Genomic DNA, 17,220 nt, shown 5'->3' on the forward strand with positions numbered 1-17,220 from the left:
GGCTTAAAAGCTAGATATCCCCACAATCCTATCTCCTTGTTCATCATTCTTAACCAGGCAGAAAGTTGATGCGACACCTGTCTCTAGCAAAGGATTATTTTCAGATACTGAGGTGTTGCCAGATACAACTGGTCAGAGAAGTTAGGAGGGAGAGGAAAGAGGAGGATCCAGATCCAACCCTTAGAACTGGTTGCTGCTTTCTCCATAGGACTGTGCATTGATAGACCTCCTGTCCCTCACACTTATTTTCCCTCCCCTCTCATTCGATGTCCTTCTGACCCCAAATTTGACCTTTCATGGTAAGAGATCAGTATGTTTTCACACTTGGGAAATCTCATTCAAGAATTTTTGTCAATGGACAAGTCAAAGGAAGCCCTTCCATTTTAGGGCTCGTTGACGTCACCAAGGAGGCGATAAATATCTGTTGATATAATTGGATGTGAGATTCCGTGTTGAGATAGCAAAACTCTGCCCCTCATTCTCTGGCAGGGCCCTATGATTTATGCAGGAGCAGAGGCAGCACGCAATCGAGCTGTCAAGAGAGCGTCAGCTTATTAGGCAAATGCTGCGTGGTTTCTGAAGAGGGTCGACGCTATAAAATCCCACTCCAGGCTCTGGTGTGGAGAAACTCAGAGCCCAAGTCCATTGAGAGACTGAAGAGAAAGATAAGAGGGGAAGAAAAAGAGAGTGAGGACAGAAAGGCGAAGGGAAGAAAATCCCTGAAAAAGCCCCACAGACATCCCTCTGCAGAGAGGCGGCAGCACCCCACTCACCTGCAGAAGCACCTCAGAAGGTAGGGAGCGCTTAGACGGAAACACGCCTCCAACTTTGCATTGCCTGAACTGCCATGGTGTACGCGGCAGAGCCGGGTGTCCCTTTGAGAGTATGTGTGTGTGACTGTGAGTGTGTGCGCGCCTGTGTGTGTGCGTGTGTGTGTGTGTGTGTGTGTGTGTGTGTTTGCTGACTGTGCTTCAAGATTCCGGTAGTCGGGGTGTGCCAAAAGCAAACTTAGACGGCTGCTACCAGTTACTCCTCGCTGGCCTTGTAGACGAGTCCCCGCCATCGATCTCGACCCCCGAGAGAAGGACGCAAGGGCTGGGATGGAAAAAGAGGAGGAGGAGGCAGCAGTTCTCAATCTGGAGGACAACGCTGAAAGATCCGGAAAGGGCGGGGGTGGGGGTGAGATCTAAAATTTGTAGATCTTCTCTAGAGTTCGGGGAATCAGTTTTGGGGATCGTTAGAAAGGGGGCTCAGAGACCCTTCGAGGGTCTCGGAAGAAGGGTCACTCCAGCCCGACGAGGGGCTGAGCTTTAGTGCTGAACCCAGTAGGTATCCCCTTTCCTGACCGCCCCCCCCCCCCCAGCTCACTCCAACTCTAGAAGTCCTAGTTCGAGAGCTTCAGCACCGCGGACAGTGCCTGCCTGAACGCCCAAGGCACGTCTGTGTGTATCCGGTAGAAGACCCCAAGCGCACCTCCCACTTGAGCTAAACTCTGACCAACTCTTTCTTTCTCTCTTCCCTTCTCTCATTCCGCTCTCCGCCCACCTCTGTGCCGCAGCTAGCGCCCCTACCATGCGGCTGCCGCTGCTCTTGTCCGCGGGCGTCTTGCTGGTGGCTCTTCTGCCCTGCCCGCCATGCAGGGCCCTCCTCAGCCGGGGGCCCATCCCCGGCGCCCGGCAGGCCCCGCAGCACCCCCAGCCCCTGGATTTCTTCCAGCTGCCGCCGCAGCCCCAGCAGCCCCAACAGCCGCAGGCTCGGCCCGTCCTGCTCCGCATGGGGGAGGAATATTTCCTCCGCCTGGGTAACCTCAACAAGAGCCCCGCTGCTCCCCTCTTGCCCGCCTCTTCACCTGTCGCTGGCGGCAGCGGCAGCCGCCTTTCGCCGGACGAGGCGGCCGCCAACTTTTTCCGCGCTTTGCTGCAGCAGCTGCCGCTGCCCCGGCGCCCGCTCGACAGCCCCGCAGGTCCCGCCGAGCGCAGAGCCGAGAACGCCCTCGGCAGCCGCCAGGAGACACCGGAGAGGGAGAGGAGATCCGAGGAACCTCCCATCTCGCTGGATCTCACCTTCCACCTCTTAAGAGAAGTCTTGGAAATGGCCAGGGCTGAGCAGTTAGCGCAGCAAGCTCACAGCAACAGGAAACTGATGGAGATTATTGGGAAATAAAACGGTGCGTTTGGCCAAAAAGATGCAGCATTTAGCCCACAAAAAAATGAAAAAAAAAATTAAAATAATACGGTATTCTGTATCATAGCATTGCTCTAATACCATTTGTTTATTTTTTTATAGCTTGAAGCCTAGCCGATATACAGCGAGAGAGCCTATACTCCTTAATTAGCATGCACAAAGTGTATTCACGTGCAGTAACAGCAACAAAATGTTATTTGTATTGTCTACTCTGAGTTTCCATTTCCAGGTGTCTTTAATGGTGTTTAGAAAGTATAGACCCAGAAGGAAATGTTTTGAAGCAGACAGAAGTCACCCAATTATTTTGTTGTGGTCTGAGCCAAAGGGACTGTCATTCTCTTGGGTGGGTGAAACAAAATCTGTAAGCTCTTTGAATCAACCTTTCCTTGTAAACGTTTCAGTAATAAAACATCTTTCCAATCCTTGGTCAATTTGATTGTGTAAGAGAATGTTGAATATTTATATTTTTAATAAAAGCTGCAAAGGTAATGGTGACTTTATTTTTCCTTTTCCATGTTCATAGGAGTAAAGCTCTCAGCTACTGGCTTTCTTCACCCTGACTTCAGCACAAGAGAAAACAAAACTCCTTGCATTAATTTCCTCCTAAAAATACAAACATACACCAGTGGCTTACACAGATACAGCAATTGCCTCTCTGTACCTCAGATTACACTTCTGAGGTTAAGTTAAAATAATTTGGGAAGTTTCTGCCAGCTTTAAGACTTGATAATTCTATGAATAGGAGATCAGTTCATAATGGAAATAATAATTAACCCTGATTAATTATAAAATGTTAAATAATTGTAGAGGGCAGGGAAAGAGGAACGGCAAAGAGGAGAAAGGTTTGCAGGGCATTCCTCCAAACTATAGGGCCAACACTGCTTGTTTTTTGTTTTTGGTACGAGAAAGATTCACTTTATCAAGCTACTATTTGGTACCAAAGATATACTTTCTCTATGCTATTTTCGGTGCCTACTTTTAATAGGAGAAACTTGACAGCTTCTCTACTTAAAGCAACAAATTTAATTGCTTTAATTTCTTAATGGCACTTGGGAAAATATTTCATATAAAAAATATTTTGACTTTAATAACTTCACAAATGCTCTTCTCATTTATGTCTATACCAATCCTCATCACTGTAATTCTTAAGAATATAAACTGTGCATTTCGAAAATGGAAGAGGCACATCCAATTAGTTTTACAGTGCATTTATCTTTGGTAGTTGAGTTATAACTTAGAAAAAATTCAGTTGAATGTTTAATACTCCAAAATTAATTTGGATGTATGAAGATGCTTCTTCCCCTGGGACCCTTTGAATACACTTGGCTAACATATTAATAAGATCACATGAAACACTGAATAAATCATTATACGACTAAGTTGTTAAAAACAGCATTTATTTAAGGGTTCACACAGAATAAAGTAATACTTTTGGAAAGAGGCATTATGGTGGGACAAATAAATCATGATTTAAATATATATATATATATATGCATTTTAAATGTGTATTATGTGTGTATAGATATTTAAATACACACAGTTATTCTATGGTTCACCAGGTTTATGCCTCAGTAGATACATAAGAAAATAGTTCCTGTTGGAAATTCTTTTTCAATTCAAGTGCTTGATATCTGCACATCTAACTAAGATTAGAAAAATTTACCAGAAATGTCCTAGGCCTTCAGCCTTCTGGACTAAGAAGTGTCACCAGAGCTAAGGAACATTTCTGGATATACCTCAGTGACATGTGTTATGGAAAAGAGGAAACCTTTGTAAAATGTTTCATATCTTTGGTCAATGATTTACCTTTTGTCCATATATTGATAAATCAGTCACTTCTGAATTAACACTGAATTTCACTGACCAACTGCAATGTTAAAGAAGAAAGAGCTACTATGATATTATAACAAAAGCCAGTGCCTATTAGAGACAAGAGTGTAGTACACACTTTTTAACACTTGCCACTTGTTACGGACACACACATGTATCACACCTACATACTCTTCATAATGCTTCCCACACAATAAAAGATTTGCATAAGGTCAAGTTTCTTTTTTCCAATACTTTCAGCAACTATTTTCTCAAAATTGTTTTCCCTCTGGAAAGTCATCTGGAATTAAAGGGTTTCTTCTTTTTTTTTGCAGAAATCCTGTTCAGAGGTCCCTTTCATCACCTGCATCATATTAATTTCACCTAGGTTCCCTGCTGCTGGTGTGCATCTCAGCCAGGCAGACAGAGGGCAGCAGTTGGAATGAACATCATTCATTCAGGGAGTTCAGCCAGGAAAAGGAGAAGACATGACGGGCTGGCTCAGAATCAGCTCCGTTCCCACTCCCTGAAGCTGCGGCCTGTACCTGAAGGGGAGGGTCCTCAAATCCAATCTGCAACAGAAGAAAATCTGAATCAGAGGAAGAAGAGCCTAGTCCTTTTGGGTTGGTCCAGTCACTTTTCTACTCAGGAGAAGGGATAATAATAATAATTATTATATAGAACATAATTATTATTAGGGGTGGAAAGCAAGCTCAGGCTGTCTTGGTTATGGCCAAGAGCCATGAAAATAATTCACACTCATGATCCCAAAAGGGGCAGCAGTAATGCATGCAGTGGAGGGAAGTTCTTGGGAAAGGGTCCAGGCTATTTTTTTAAAGTTCACATATATATGACTTACTAAGCCGAAAGTGGCATTGAACTAATAGGAACTTGTGTTTAGAAAAGTCCGCAGTGTACAACATGATGACTATAGTTTAACACCGCTGTCTGACATATTGGAAAGTTGTTAAGTAGATCCTAAGAGTTTTTATCACAAGGGAAAAAAAACATGAGAAAAAAACACACTTTTTTCTTGTTGGCATCTATATGAGTTGGTGGATGTTAACTAAACTTATTGTGGTCATCATTTCATAATATATGTTAAGTCAAATCACTTATACTTTAAACTTATACAGTACTATATATTATATATTTATATGTAAATAGTATATTTTTTGCAAAGCTGCAAGCTTAGTTTTGAGCAAATCGTGAATGAAAGGACTTTTTTTTTCTCTAGGCAATAACATCTAATGACATCAAAATTTCTAAAGAGATATCTATCTTTTATATAGATAGCTCTGCAAAAGGTATCTATCCTTATAGATACCAGACAGATACCATTGTGATTTTGAAGTAATTGACCAATCTAATCTCATAAGTGAAATTAATTTTTGTTGTTTTGAGTTTAAAAAATAATGATGAAATGGGGGACAATCATAAAGAAGTCTTGCTGAAATGCAATTTGATGTGTATACTCAGACTCCTTACATTTAAAGGTACTTTGACAAACACAGCTCTTCCTAGAGCTACGGAAGATGGCCCAACACATTCTGATGACTTCACTGGTAAAATTATCCTGCTGGATTAGAATGGCACTGATTTCAAAGCAATGAGGTAGGCACATGCATTCAATGCAGAAGCCCGGGGTGATTTTGTGAAGCTGCTGCATGAATGGACGATAGAAAGCTGACATGACAAAGCAGAATTTTGGTAAGTACGCTGTGTTGTTGCCACTTAAAATAGTTTAGTGTGAAAATGAGTGCTTTTCCTGCACCGTCCCAGATTTTACCGTAAATATGTATTTTAGGGTAATATTTCAAGTTCAGTAAAATTGTCCCAAGTCTTTATGGTTCAGAGATTATCCTTCCACCTGCCATGTTGTTCCTTAATGGAAAGTTTTGAAAGGCCATGAAATCATACTCTGTCACAGTAGAATAAAACCAAAGCAAGTAGTTTTCCATGAAGGAATAGTTGAGACATCAAGTGAAATTGGGCTTTGCTTTTTTTTTTTTTTTTTAAAGGCTACTATTATGCTATTAGATTCTATTTGGTAATGGGTTAGATATTTCTGTGTCCTTGAAGTTGATGTGGAAAAAACAATATCCTGACAGAACCCTGTGCCTTTTTATGGACATGAAACTATTCTCTTCCCCACTGTAGTCACCTTACTCTAACTAATCCTAAAAACAAAACAAAACAAACAAACAAACAAAAAACCACAAAAACTAAATCAAAATAAAACAAACAAAATAAAAAACAACCAAATAAACCCCCAATCCAAGTGATCTGGGCATATCAGTAAGCTGTGAAGACCTTTTTCTAATCACAATTTTATAGAAGTGAATACTGAATTCTGCCTAAACATACAGACCATGAGTGTGCATTTTGTAGCCTCTTTTCCTTGAAAGCAGACCCTAATCTAGAGGAATCTTCTATGACAGCTGAACTATCTACAGGGCAAAACTAGTTGTGTAAAGTATTTTCTGTAGAGGGATATAATCTTTGCAAAACTGCTGGTGGCTAACAAACCATTTGATACTGCCTTTGGGATTTGTATATATTTTTGTGCTTTTCTGTACTTGAGAAGAAAATCTATCTTCCATTGAAAAAGCTCTAGCTGTTAGTACCTGACAGCCTTCAAAACTTAGTATCAAATAGTTTAGGTTGCTCCTTTAACCTTCCTTGTGTTTTCGTGCAGTTATTAGATTTCCTTCTAAATGATATGGACAGATGCTGTCTCTTAGAGAAGAAAAGCCAGTGTCAGAGTGGGTGCCAAGAGCAGAGATTTATCCTGAGTATTTTCAGGTGGTTACACCATCTTCTTGGTCTTGTTTATGTAAACTTGGGGACCCACCAACCATCTCAGCAAAGATGTTTTATGCCAAGACGTTGAGCCTGGCATAGAATCCCAGACTAACCACTTACTAGCTGTATGACTTTGGATAAGTCAATTAGCCTCTGACTTTAAAAACTAAGGTTTTTCTTTTTGTAAAATAGAGGTGAGACCCTATCTCACAAGGCTGTTGTAAGTACTGAATAAATAAAGTAATACATCTCATACATGTACACCTATGTTCATAGGAGCACTATTCACAACAGCCAAGAGTGGAAGCAACCCAAGTGTTCATCAATGGATGGATTGGATAACTAAAATGTAGCATATACATGTAATAGGATATTATTCAGCTTCATAAAGGAAGAAAATTCTGACACATGCTACAACATGGATGGCCCTTGAGGACATTATGCTAAGTGAAATAAACCAGTCACAAAATGACAAATATTCTGTGATTCCACTTACAGAATACAAGAAGTATCTAGAGTAGTCAGACTCATAGAAACATAAAGGGGGATGGAGGTTGCCAGGGACTGGGGGAAGGGGTAGAATGGGGAGTTGTTTTTTTAATGGATACAGAGTTTCAATTTTGCCAGATTAAAAATTCTGGAGATTGGTTGCACAACAGTGTGAATATACTAAGACTACTGAACTGTATGCTCAGAAATGGTTAAGATGGTAATTTTTATGTTATGTGGGTTTTACCACAATTAGAAATTAAGAAAAAAAAATAGGAGACTTCACATTAAAATCTGGATTTGCAGGTTCTCTTGACAAAGCAGAGATACAGCAATCCAGCACCGCATGGAGAACCCCCACTCTCTGTCCCCTTGGACTGGGTATGCACTCTCTCTCTCTCTCTCTCTTCTGATTTCCATCGTGCTCACTACTCCCTTTTGCCTCCTTTGCTGCAAGGCTGGTTTCAGTGCCCACCCCCACTTTTTGTTTTGTGCTTATATAGTTGCTATGCTCAGATTAAAGAGGAAGGCAAATTAAATCTTGTATTTAAACTTTTATTAACATTTTTCTTTTACCTGGCTTGCTTTTGCATTAATGTTACCTTTGTGGTCTCTAAAGACACACAAACCTATTGCTCCTAACCGAAGGCTAGTTTTTAGTAGGAAAGCGCCAAAGAAAAGAGCATGAAATGCTCAATGGAGTTTTTGGCTTGATTTTCTTTTTTGAAGATTTTATTTATTTATTTTAGCACAAGTAGGCAGAGCCATAGGCAGAGGAAGAAGGAAAAGCAGGTTCCCTACTGAGCAGAGAGCCCCATGCAGGGCTTAATCCCAGGACCCCAGAATCATGCCCTGAGCCCTAGCCCACTGAACCACCCAGGTGCCCCTCTTTGGCTTGATTTTCATGCTAAACATGATTTTTTTTCCTTTTTTTAAGCCAGCATGCTTCTTGTAGCAAGATTCTTAACAAAGCATGAAACTGCCTTCAGTGCTTAATTGAAGCCAGATGTGTCCCTGGGCACTTAGCAGAGGGGATCTAACTGGTGCAGTTTAGTGAAATGCTCTTATCCTAGCACGGAGGCAACAGCAGCAGCCCCTTTACCGAAATACATCCTGCACCACATGATCCACCGTTCCTGATAGTCACTCTCGCACAAGTCTGGGTTCACATTTAAGAGGGAAAATATTTTTTTTAGCTGGCCCAAGTGAAAAGCTTGGCTCTCTGATCAGTAACCAGTGCCCTCAGGCTTTTCAAGGCTGCCTAGAGACTCCAGGAGGTGCCTGCATCTGCTTTTCCCCAAATGATCATTCTTTCTACCACTGATGATCCTGGTCCGTTATTTACCTGCCTGTGTTGCATTTCCTCACCTTGTCCAGGTAATAGTAAAGTATCTGATCAACTGAATGACGAATGAGACATTAATGGATGCTGATGGCTTAATGTACACCCCTGCCACATAGCACGGGAATGTCCATGTCTTATCCTGAGAGACAACTATGGTGAGCCCCATGGGAGCTACTATGTCAGACCGTTGAAGGGATGTTGGGGTCAGTGAGAAAATTTGTGTCCAAGCCCCCACCCTTGGGCTTCCATCACCTCTCTGATGCTGTATATGCCAATCACAAATTCAACCTGAAAGAAGAATCTTGTTATTCCAACCTGTTAAATGCCAGTCCTCCTTGGCCAATTCAAAAGGACCCTTAGCCATCTATAATGAAATCCATTTGCCTTAAAGGAATGTGAATAGAAGGGATAAGGCTAGAATTGAGGCTGCTGAGTGGGCAACCACCCTGTTTTTATTCTGAACCTGCTAGGCCAGGTCAGAGAATCAAAGCCAGAGGCTGGGAACAGGTATGAGTAGGATTGCTGAGGTCATGCCTAGAATGTTTAGTCAGAAAGACTAAACTCAAGCACTGGTCTGCTCCTTACTTAGCATTCCTGAAGTGCAGACCCTTGGATAGCTTAAGCATTATGGATTCCAGACTGGAAAAGAGAATACGTCCAAGAACCTGAACCACGCATCAGTGTCTGAGGTATAAGTAGGATGTGGTCTGTAATTCACAGCTGAGGGGCTAAGCCCTGGAAATTCTGCTGGGCAGGTCTTCCACCACGGGTATTTCTTTCACAGGAATACAGATGTTTCTGCTTGGTGGTGGAGCAACTGAGATGCATTAGGGAGCACAGAGGTGTGTAAATATAGCTCACTCTCTGTGAATGCCACAGGAAGAAGAAAATAGGTACACTCCAAAAGAGCTATAGAAGGAAAACACCCACTAAAAGCATTTTTTCTTGCGAGGATTTGCAGCTGTACACACTATGTAAAGGAATGGGTGAAGGTAGGGGCGCCCGGGTGGCTCAGCTGTTTAAGGTTCCAACTCGATTGCAGGTCAGGTCATGATCTTGGGGCCCAGGATTCCAGCCCCATGGATGTCTTTGGACCCTGCACTTAGGGGGCTGTCTGCTGGAAAGTCTCTCTCCCTCTCCCTCTGTCCTTCCCCACCATACTCCTTCTCTCTTTCTCACTCCATAAAACAAATCTTTTTAAAAAAGAAAAAGAAAAAAAAAAGGAAAAGAAAAAGAAGTGGGTGAAGGGATTTTTGTTTTTTTTTTGTTTTTTTTTTATTTTTTTTATTTTTTTTTCCCTTTTTATTTATTTTTTCAGCGTAACAGTATTCATTCTTTTTGCACAACACCCAGTGCTCCATGCAAAACGTGCCCTGGAGGGTGAAGGGATTTGATTTGGGAGCTTTTCTCCTTGTTAAGGGCAGACCAGAAATTTCCTCAGACCTATGAAACAAGAAGAAACTAAACTTACCACTTTTTCTTAACCCAGAGTAAGATTTATGGTGTATACTGTTTGTTTTGTTTTAAACATGGTATTTAAGCATTGATGGGGTCGGGGTGGGGAGCAGGAAGAAGCTAAAACTTTGGTATCACAGCCTGACGAACAAAACCAGCCTTCCTCTCTGATGACCTGATGATTGTGTGTTCAACTGTCGAGTCTGTGTTCTCACCCACTCTGAACGAAGTACTGAATTACAAAGAACTGCTCATTTGATCATTAATTCCTCACAGACAGGAGCTTCTTTGCCTTGTGTTAGGCAAATAGGCCGAAAAGGTCCTCTTCTAGAGTCTTGGGAGGCTGATAGTATTCCTATGTCCAACTTACAGATGAGAAACCTCAGGCTCAAGGAGGCTAGGACCTTGCTCAAAGTAACACTAATGAGAGTACTGCTGAGAGAGATTAGCAGTGACCACAAATCCAAAGAGAAAGGCTGCTGCTTTTGAGGGTGTGAGACTCACGGGGCGGGGGGCAATCCCAACACTGGAAGTCAGACTGAGAGAGGCCGGTTGGTCAGCAGTGTGGGGTGCAAGTAAGAATGAGGGTACCGCCATTGCAATGGTCAGCCACGCGCCTGCGAGCAGCGGAGGCCTAGAAACGACCTCTCTCTGCCCCGTGAGTCTGTGCCAGTACGTCAAGAGCTGGGACTTAAAGCAGGGGAGCCCCTATTTTGGCTTAGTCATCAACCCATGTAAAGTGGGGATTCACTCACTTTTCCTACACGCGAGCTTGGTGTAAGGTATATTGCACGCTAACAGCTCACACTCCGTGGCAGGCAAGGTGGGGCGGGGCAAGGGATCACTGGGCTCTAAGCTCCCTCTTCCCGTAAAATGTGCAAGCCTAACGATTCCTCCTGGACAGGGTTGTTGTGAGCTTTGAATGAGAGAACGTCTGTGAAAGACTTTGTAAATGACAAAGCAAGGGACACAGTAGTGACAGTCCTGTCACGCAGCATCGGTTTTTCAGATGCATCAACATGGTGATGGATTAATTCTTTGTGGGTTGTAGTGGGAGAAAAGAAATCCCCAGTATGTGCAATACTAGCAAGGGTCTTGGGTTAAATTAGAATAATAAACAGTTTTAAGACACTGGAAGCAAAATTCAACTAGCTTTGTCGTAAGAACTCCCCCAGAGAGCTCTCCCTGGAGCCTGCATTACTGTTTTCATGGAATTGTAGGGCTGTAGGCACAGGTTGCCAGGGGAAATGAGTTCATTATACTGCTTACACACAACTTGTATTTCCCTCTTTAAAATGGATACATCCATTTTAGCTTCCTGTTAAAATAACCTTTACCAAGGATGCTATTTGATCCTGAGAAATAGAGCCTACAATTTTAGTATAGACATTTTTTTGTCCTTTTAGAAAAGCCCCTAACTTGACAGTTATTAGGAAGTCACTCTCCCAACGGGGGGGGGGGGGGGGAGCCAGAAAAATAATTGCAATTCAAGAATACAAATGAAAAAGCATTAATAATGTTAATGTAATGGTCTCATTAAAACTTCCTTAAGAAAAATCTTACTCTCTCCTGTAGTTTTTTCTATGTAAAATGGACTGCATTTTATTATCATAACTTCTTATAACTGCTAGAGTTATTAAGTCCTGGATGGTGTTATGCAGTAAATATAGGCCAGTCCTGAGCCCTGATCAATTTTCTCTCTATTTTTACCAAGCTTAAATTCCAGCACAGGCAGGGTGCTGGCTTATCAGCAATTTGTAAGCTTGAATGTCCTCATTTGTAAAAAAAACACAAGCCAGTTGCTCTCAGTAGGGATTTCTGTCTGAAAATAATTTGACACCCTGAATCCCTCAATTAAATTTAGAGAACATAGTTAAATTTTCATTCATTTCAGTTTGTTTTGGAAAATTAAATAGATCATTTCAAAGAACATGGGACCTGTAGTCACACTCGTGGGAAATCATGTTCTTGGTCTCCTGCTTAATTTTTTTAAATGTTCTGTAATACCTTGGGAGATTAAATTCACTCGGAAAAGCAGCTTTCCAGCCCTCTAACCATCAACATCTCTCACCTCTCAAGTCTTCAAGTGGCAACTAGAATTAATATTTGCCCTGGAAATCAGAATCAGTGGTTTGGTCTCAAACATCATTTGCATGAAAATGATTTTATCTTTTTGCATGTGACATCTGTGGAGACCCAGGATTCCACATGCTGCTTTTCCTTGGAACTTTGGCCTAAGGTTCATCTTGGTTTAGGAAGATATGATATCTTCTAGGAGACCAAATCTTGGGATGATGAGAAATTTGATAAGGTCTCAGATCTGGGGACACATATATTGGTTTCTGAGAACCTAGGAGATAAACCCTTCAAGAAGGGAAAAGACTCTGTGAGCCCCTACTTGTTAAACCATAGGCTTCCTTCCTTCCTTCCTGCCTTCCTTTCTTCCTCTTTCTTTTTTCTCCCTCCTTTCCCCTCCACCATTCTCTTTCTCTCTCTCTCTCTCTCTCTCTCTCTCTCTCATGAAATTTTTTTTTTAAATTTTTCTCTGGGAGCACCTTTGTAACCTCATAGGGCAATATTTATAGTGCCTGGACTGGGGACTAAGATGGTATGGACTGATTTTCCTTGGTGACACTTGCCCACTGGCATTGACTTCCATACCTCCCTTTTGCTATTTTAAAGTAAAGAGCTCAGAGGTGTAGGGGACCAATGTGGTTCCTAGGTTCTGTGTCTGAACTCATGATATGCTAGATAGGAAGAATCTGGAAACACTTGAGACAGTAGAAAGGACCATGTGCTCCTGCCCGTCAACACTTGGGTTGGGAATCTCAGATCTTCATAGCCAAGAAGGCAGCTTGGTGCTGGAAGTCCCTGGCCCATGATAGGGTGGCCTCTGTCAATAATGTGAAAACTGGTTTAGATAAGACAAGGAGTGAATTAGGGCATAAGTGTACATGAAAATATACAGAGACATTTGCTTATATACCTAATTACATCAGAACTAAAAATAGGGCACCACAGACCAGTGACAACCAGTCATTGAATCATAAAGTTCAGCCTAGTCACTTAAAAGCATTAGATATGTCAGCTATTTCAGTTCCTGAAATGCTTGGCCCTGTACATTGCTAGGGGCAGAAGGGGAGATGGGATTGTTGGATTGGGGCTATGAGGCCTTCCCTATTGCCAGACACTTGCTACACCTTAAGGATTGTCAGCATCATTCTCCCCTAGGCTCTCCCCACCTGCCTTCTAACTTTGCTAAGTTACTTGAAAAGACAGTATATGTGTATGAGGACCCTCATAACCATTAAAGCAGGCAGATGCACACGAAAAAGAGAGATAGAAAGGAATTTTGTTTTGCTTAACACTTATCTTGGGATAAATTCTTTAAGAGAGTGGAATAATGCTAAATATAAATGCACCTAAACAGAGTTTCAAATGGTAAAAGTAATAGAATTGCGAGGATAAATACACAAACCAACAGTTATAATCAGAGATCTCAAACTTCTTCTCTCAGCAATTGGTAACACAAGTCAACAGAAAATCAGTAAGGATATTATAGACTTGAAAAACACTATCAATTGGGGTGCCTGGGTGGCTCAGTGAGTTAAGCCTCTGCTTTCAGCTCAGGTCATGATCTCAGGGTCCTGGGATCGAGCCCCGAGTTGGGCTCTCCACTCAGCGGGGAGCCTGCTTCCCCCTCTCTCTCTGCCCGCCTCTCTGCCTACTTGTGATCTCTCTCTCTGTCAAGTGAATAAATAAAAAAAAAAATCTTAAAAAAAAAAACCACTATCAATTAACTGACCTAATTGACATTTATAGAACACTCACTCAACAACAACAGAAAATACAATGTTTTCAAGTGCACGTGGAAAATCCACCAAGGTTGATCATATTCTGGGCTATAAAACACATTTTAAATTTAAAAGGATTGAGATCATATAAAGAGTATTCTCTCTCCACAACAGAATCAAACCAGAGATCAAACATAAGGATATCTGGAATATCTCCAAATATGTAGAAAATAAACACTACTCATCTAAATAACTCATAGGTCAAAGAACAAATCTCAAGGTAAATTAGAAAATATTCTGAATTAAATGAAAGTGAAAATACAACATACCAAATCTTGTGGGATGCGGTTAAAGCAGTAAGTAGAAGAAAATTTATAGCATTAATGCTTATATTAGAAAATAAGAAAGATTTCAAATCAATAATTCAAATTTTCACCCTAAGCATCTAGAAAGAGAAGAGAAAATTAAACCCAAAGTCAGCATAAGGATGAAAATAATAAAGAACAGAGATGAATGAAATAGAAAATTTAGAAAAAAGAGAGGGAAAACCAATAAAGCCAAATAAAACCAATAAAGTAGAAGATTTACGTTACCTGATTTAGAGACTTCCGTAAAGCTATAATAATCAAGACAGTGCCGGTATTGGTAGAGAGACAAACATACAGATTAATGGTTCAAAGTAGAGAATCTACAAGTAGACCTGAACACATATGGTCATTGGAATTTCTACAAAGTCATCAAGGTAATTCACTGGGGGAAGGTGTTGGAACAAATAGTGTTGGAACAAATATCTATATGGAAAATAAGCAGACAAAAAAAAATCCTCGATCCTTATCTCACAATACAAAAATTAACTTAAAATGATCTTAGATCTAATTTAAGAGTTGAAACTATAAAAATTCTAGAAGAAAATGAGATAAAATCCTTGTGATTTTTGAGGTAAGCAAAGATTTCTTAAGACACAAAAACCACAAAGCATAAAGGAAAAAAATGACAAATTGAACTTCATCAAAACTAAAAATGGTTGCTTATCAAAATACACTTAAGGACATGAAAAGGCAAGCCACATATTAGGAGAAAATATTTGCAAAACATGTTTGATAAGGGAGTTTTATCCAAAATAACATAAAGAACTTTTACAACTCTCCAATAAGGTAAACAGCCCAAAGAAATAGGGCAATTGTGAACAGATACTCCATCAAAGAAAATATCAAAATGGCTTAGAAGCACATGAAAAGATGCTAAACATCAGTAGTCATTGGGGAAATGCAAATTAAATGACATAAAATACACATCCATTAGAATGGCTAACGCATAAAGAAGATTGACATTGTACTCACGCAGGGAGGGGATTAACTGCAAAGGCACATAAGAGCACTTTGTAGAGTGATGGAAATATTCTGCATCTTAATTGTGTAGTAGCTATAGAAGGCTACATATTTGTCAAAACTGAATGAACTATAACACTTAGGTAGATTTTTAAACCACATATTGCTCTTCTCTTCATTCATCTAATATTCTGTGATTTGCTCTACTATGTACATTCTAAGAATTTGCTCTACTGGGCAGTGAGATCTGTAAGTGCCCTCAGGTGGTCTTTAGAGTTGAGCCGTAATGGATTTTATGGAGTTTATGGCATCAAAAGGGGTAATTGCAGCTCTGTAAACATTCAGCTGAAAGCGTGCCACGGAAGAAATTTGGAAGAGTTTGGGAAATGGACATTTATGGAAGAGTTTCAAGTCAGAACATATATTTTGAGAAATGCGATGGGCTGTCTATTTCACTGAGAACCTGTTACTATTGTCCTTTAGCGTGGCTTATATCAGGCATGAGTCTGTAACCCTCCCAATGAAAACATACTGAAACAATTTATAAAATTCTTATTACTACATTTTTCACGCTCTACTGTGTAAATCAATGAATCTTTTTTTTTTTTTTTTTGTAGTTACTTCATTTTCCCTGTAAGAAAACTGAGGCTCAAAGAAAGTAAATGCCCAGAGTTGGTGCAGAGAAGTGGGAGGACAGGAACCTAAGTCCTTTTTATTAATTTCATAGATCCTTCCAGTGCCTGAGACAGAATTCCTACCCAACTTGTTTGTCCATTTTCAGACTTGAAGAATGGAATGTGAAAAGTAGCTATTCTATTCTTCAATAAATAGCTATGATATGGTAAAGCTTCTAGGTTTTCTTATAACTGCAGCTTCATACTCTGGTGAAATATGTGAGTTGGGGTTCTTATAGAGGCAGAAATTTACAGAGATTTTAATGTCAAAGTCCCTATTTCCAAAGCAACTGACTCTCATTGGGGTGTGGGGAGGGGGGAATGGGAGGTCCTCTGACCTTGAGGCAGACAGCATGGTCCAGCTCAAGTATCAGCCAGAACAGCAGCCAACTTAATCCACCAAACAGGAAGACATTTCTCTGGAAATCCCTGTTCCCTGAACAGCTTCCTTTAAACAATTTGGACAAATTCTTCCACACAAGGCCACTAAGCCTCCTTAGGGAGGGAGGAAGGGAAACAGGGAGGGTCTTTCATTGCTGCTGGTCCCACTTTGGAAAAATCTAACTGCCACATATATTCCCAATAAAATACTCAGTTGTCCATGAGTGTAGGTTGTGGGAGCGGTCCTTGTCTTAACACTTAGGTGTAATTTGCATGTAAGTTGTATAAGAAGAGGAAGGGCAAAGGAGGGAAGTAGACTGGACTTGGAAATGGCACAACAAGGCATTCCCAGGAAATGAGGGTCACAGACATTGCTTTCCAAGGGCAGCTGACCTTCCTCTTTGCCACCTTATTACTGCCCTGTCCTCTAAGATTGACTAAGGTGTGAAGTCACTTTTTCAAAATAAATGTAAACATTAATACATGAAGTAGATCAAATGTTATTTCTCCCAAACTCTCTTTGCATTGACTAAGCATACAACAGTTATGGCCTAGAAAGGTGGAAACTTAGAGGGCAATTTTGCAGCTAAAGACCAGTTCATGTCCAGGGGCTTTCACAGGGTTTTCTGGGAGAAATAGAATGTTACAGGATTCAAAGTGCCTCCTGCAGAAGAGTCTCTCTTCTATAGGATTCAGTTTTGCCACAGGATGAATCCAAACCTTGCTGAGAAATTTTTTTTTTCAAGAATGGGTGGTGGGGGGAAGGCAACAGTGTTTCTCTGAATCCCAGGTGGCCACTGGTGGAGACAGCTGATGTCTGGTTTTTGCCATGACCAGTTTCTAACATATAATCTGCCTATGCAATTGGGTGAAGAGAGAAAGTACGGGATAAAGTGGAGATTGTACGGTATCAGAAATCATAGGCAGCCTTTGCTGGAGTGGGTTTCATTGTGTGA

At 41.1% G+C, this 17,220-nt stretch overlaps 2 protein-coding genes across 4 annotated transcripts in view; one reads left to right on the forward strand and one right to left on the reverse strand.

Moving 5' to 3' along the window:
- The first annotated feature begins 501 nt into the window (after window positions 1-501).
- Window positions 502-2,745, forward strand: CRH (corticotropin releasing hormone). Of its 3 annotated transcripts, XM_046021236.1 has the most exons (3): window positions 502-793; window positions 1,559-2,167; window positions 2,287-2,745. In XM_046021236.1, exon 2 carries the CDS (start codon window positions 1,573-1,575, stop codon window positions 2,161-2,163), a length of 591 nt encoding a protein of 196 aa, XP_045877192.1. In that variant the 5' UTR covers window positions 502-793; window positions 1,559-1,572; the 3' UTR covers window positions 2,164-2,167; window positions 2,287-2,745. The 3 variants fall into 3 exon arrangements, with proteins under 3 accessions (XP_045877192.1, XP_045877182.1, XP_045877204.1); XM_046021226.1 differs by having other exon boundaries at window positions 1,559-2,745; XM_046021248.1 differs by having other exon boundaries at window positions 1,563-2,745.
- Window positions 2,746-3,595: 850 nt separating this feature from the next.
- Window positions 3,596-17,220, reverse strand: part of TRIM55 (tripartite motif containing 55) — a 53,495-nt gene continuing 39,870 nt past the window's right edge. The window contains exon 11 of the mRNA XM_046026998.1: window positions 3,596-4,565. Coding sequence (XP_045882954.1) covers window positions 4,443-4,565 — 123 coding nt within the window. The 3' untranslated portion in view covers window positions 3,596-4,442. The remainder of the gene's footprint in view (window positions 4,566-17,220) is intronic.

The sequence above is a fragment of the Meles meles genome, chromosome 1 (genome assembly GCF_922984935.1).
Source record: "Meles meles chromosome 1, mMelMel3.1 paternal haplotype, whole genome shotgun sequence".
NCBI lineage: Eukaryota > Metazoa > Chordata > Mammalia > Carnivora > Mustelidae > Meles > Meles meles.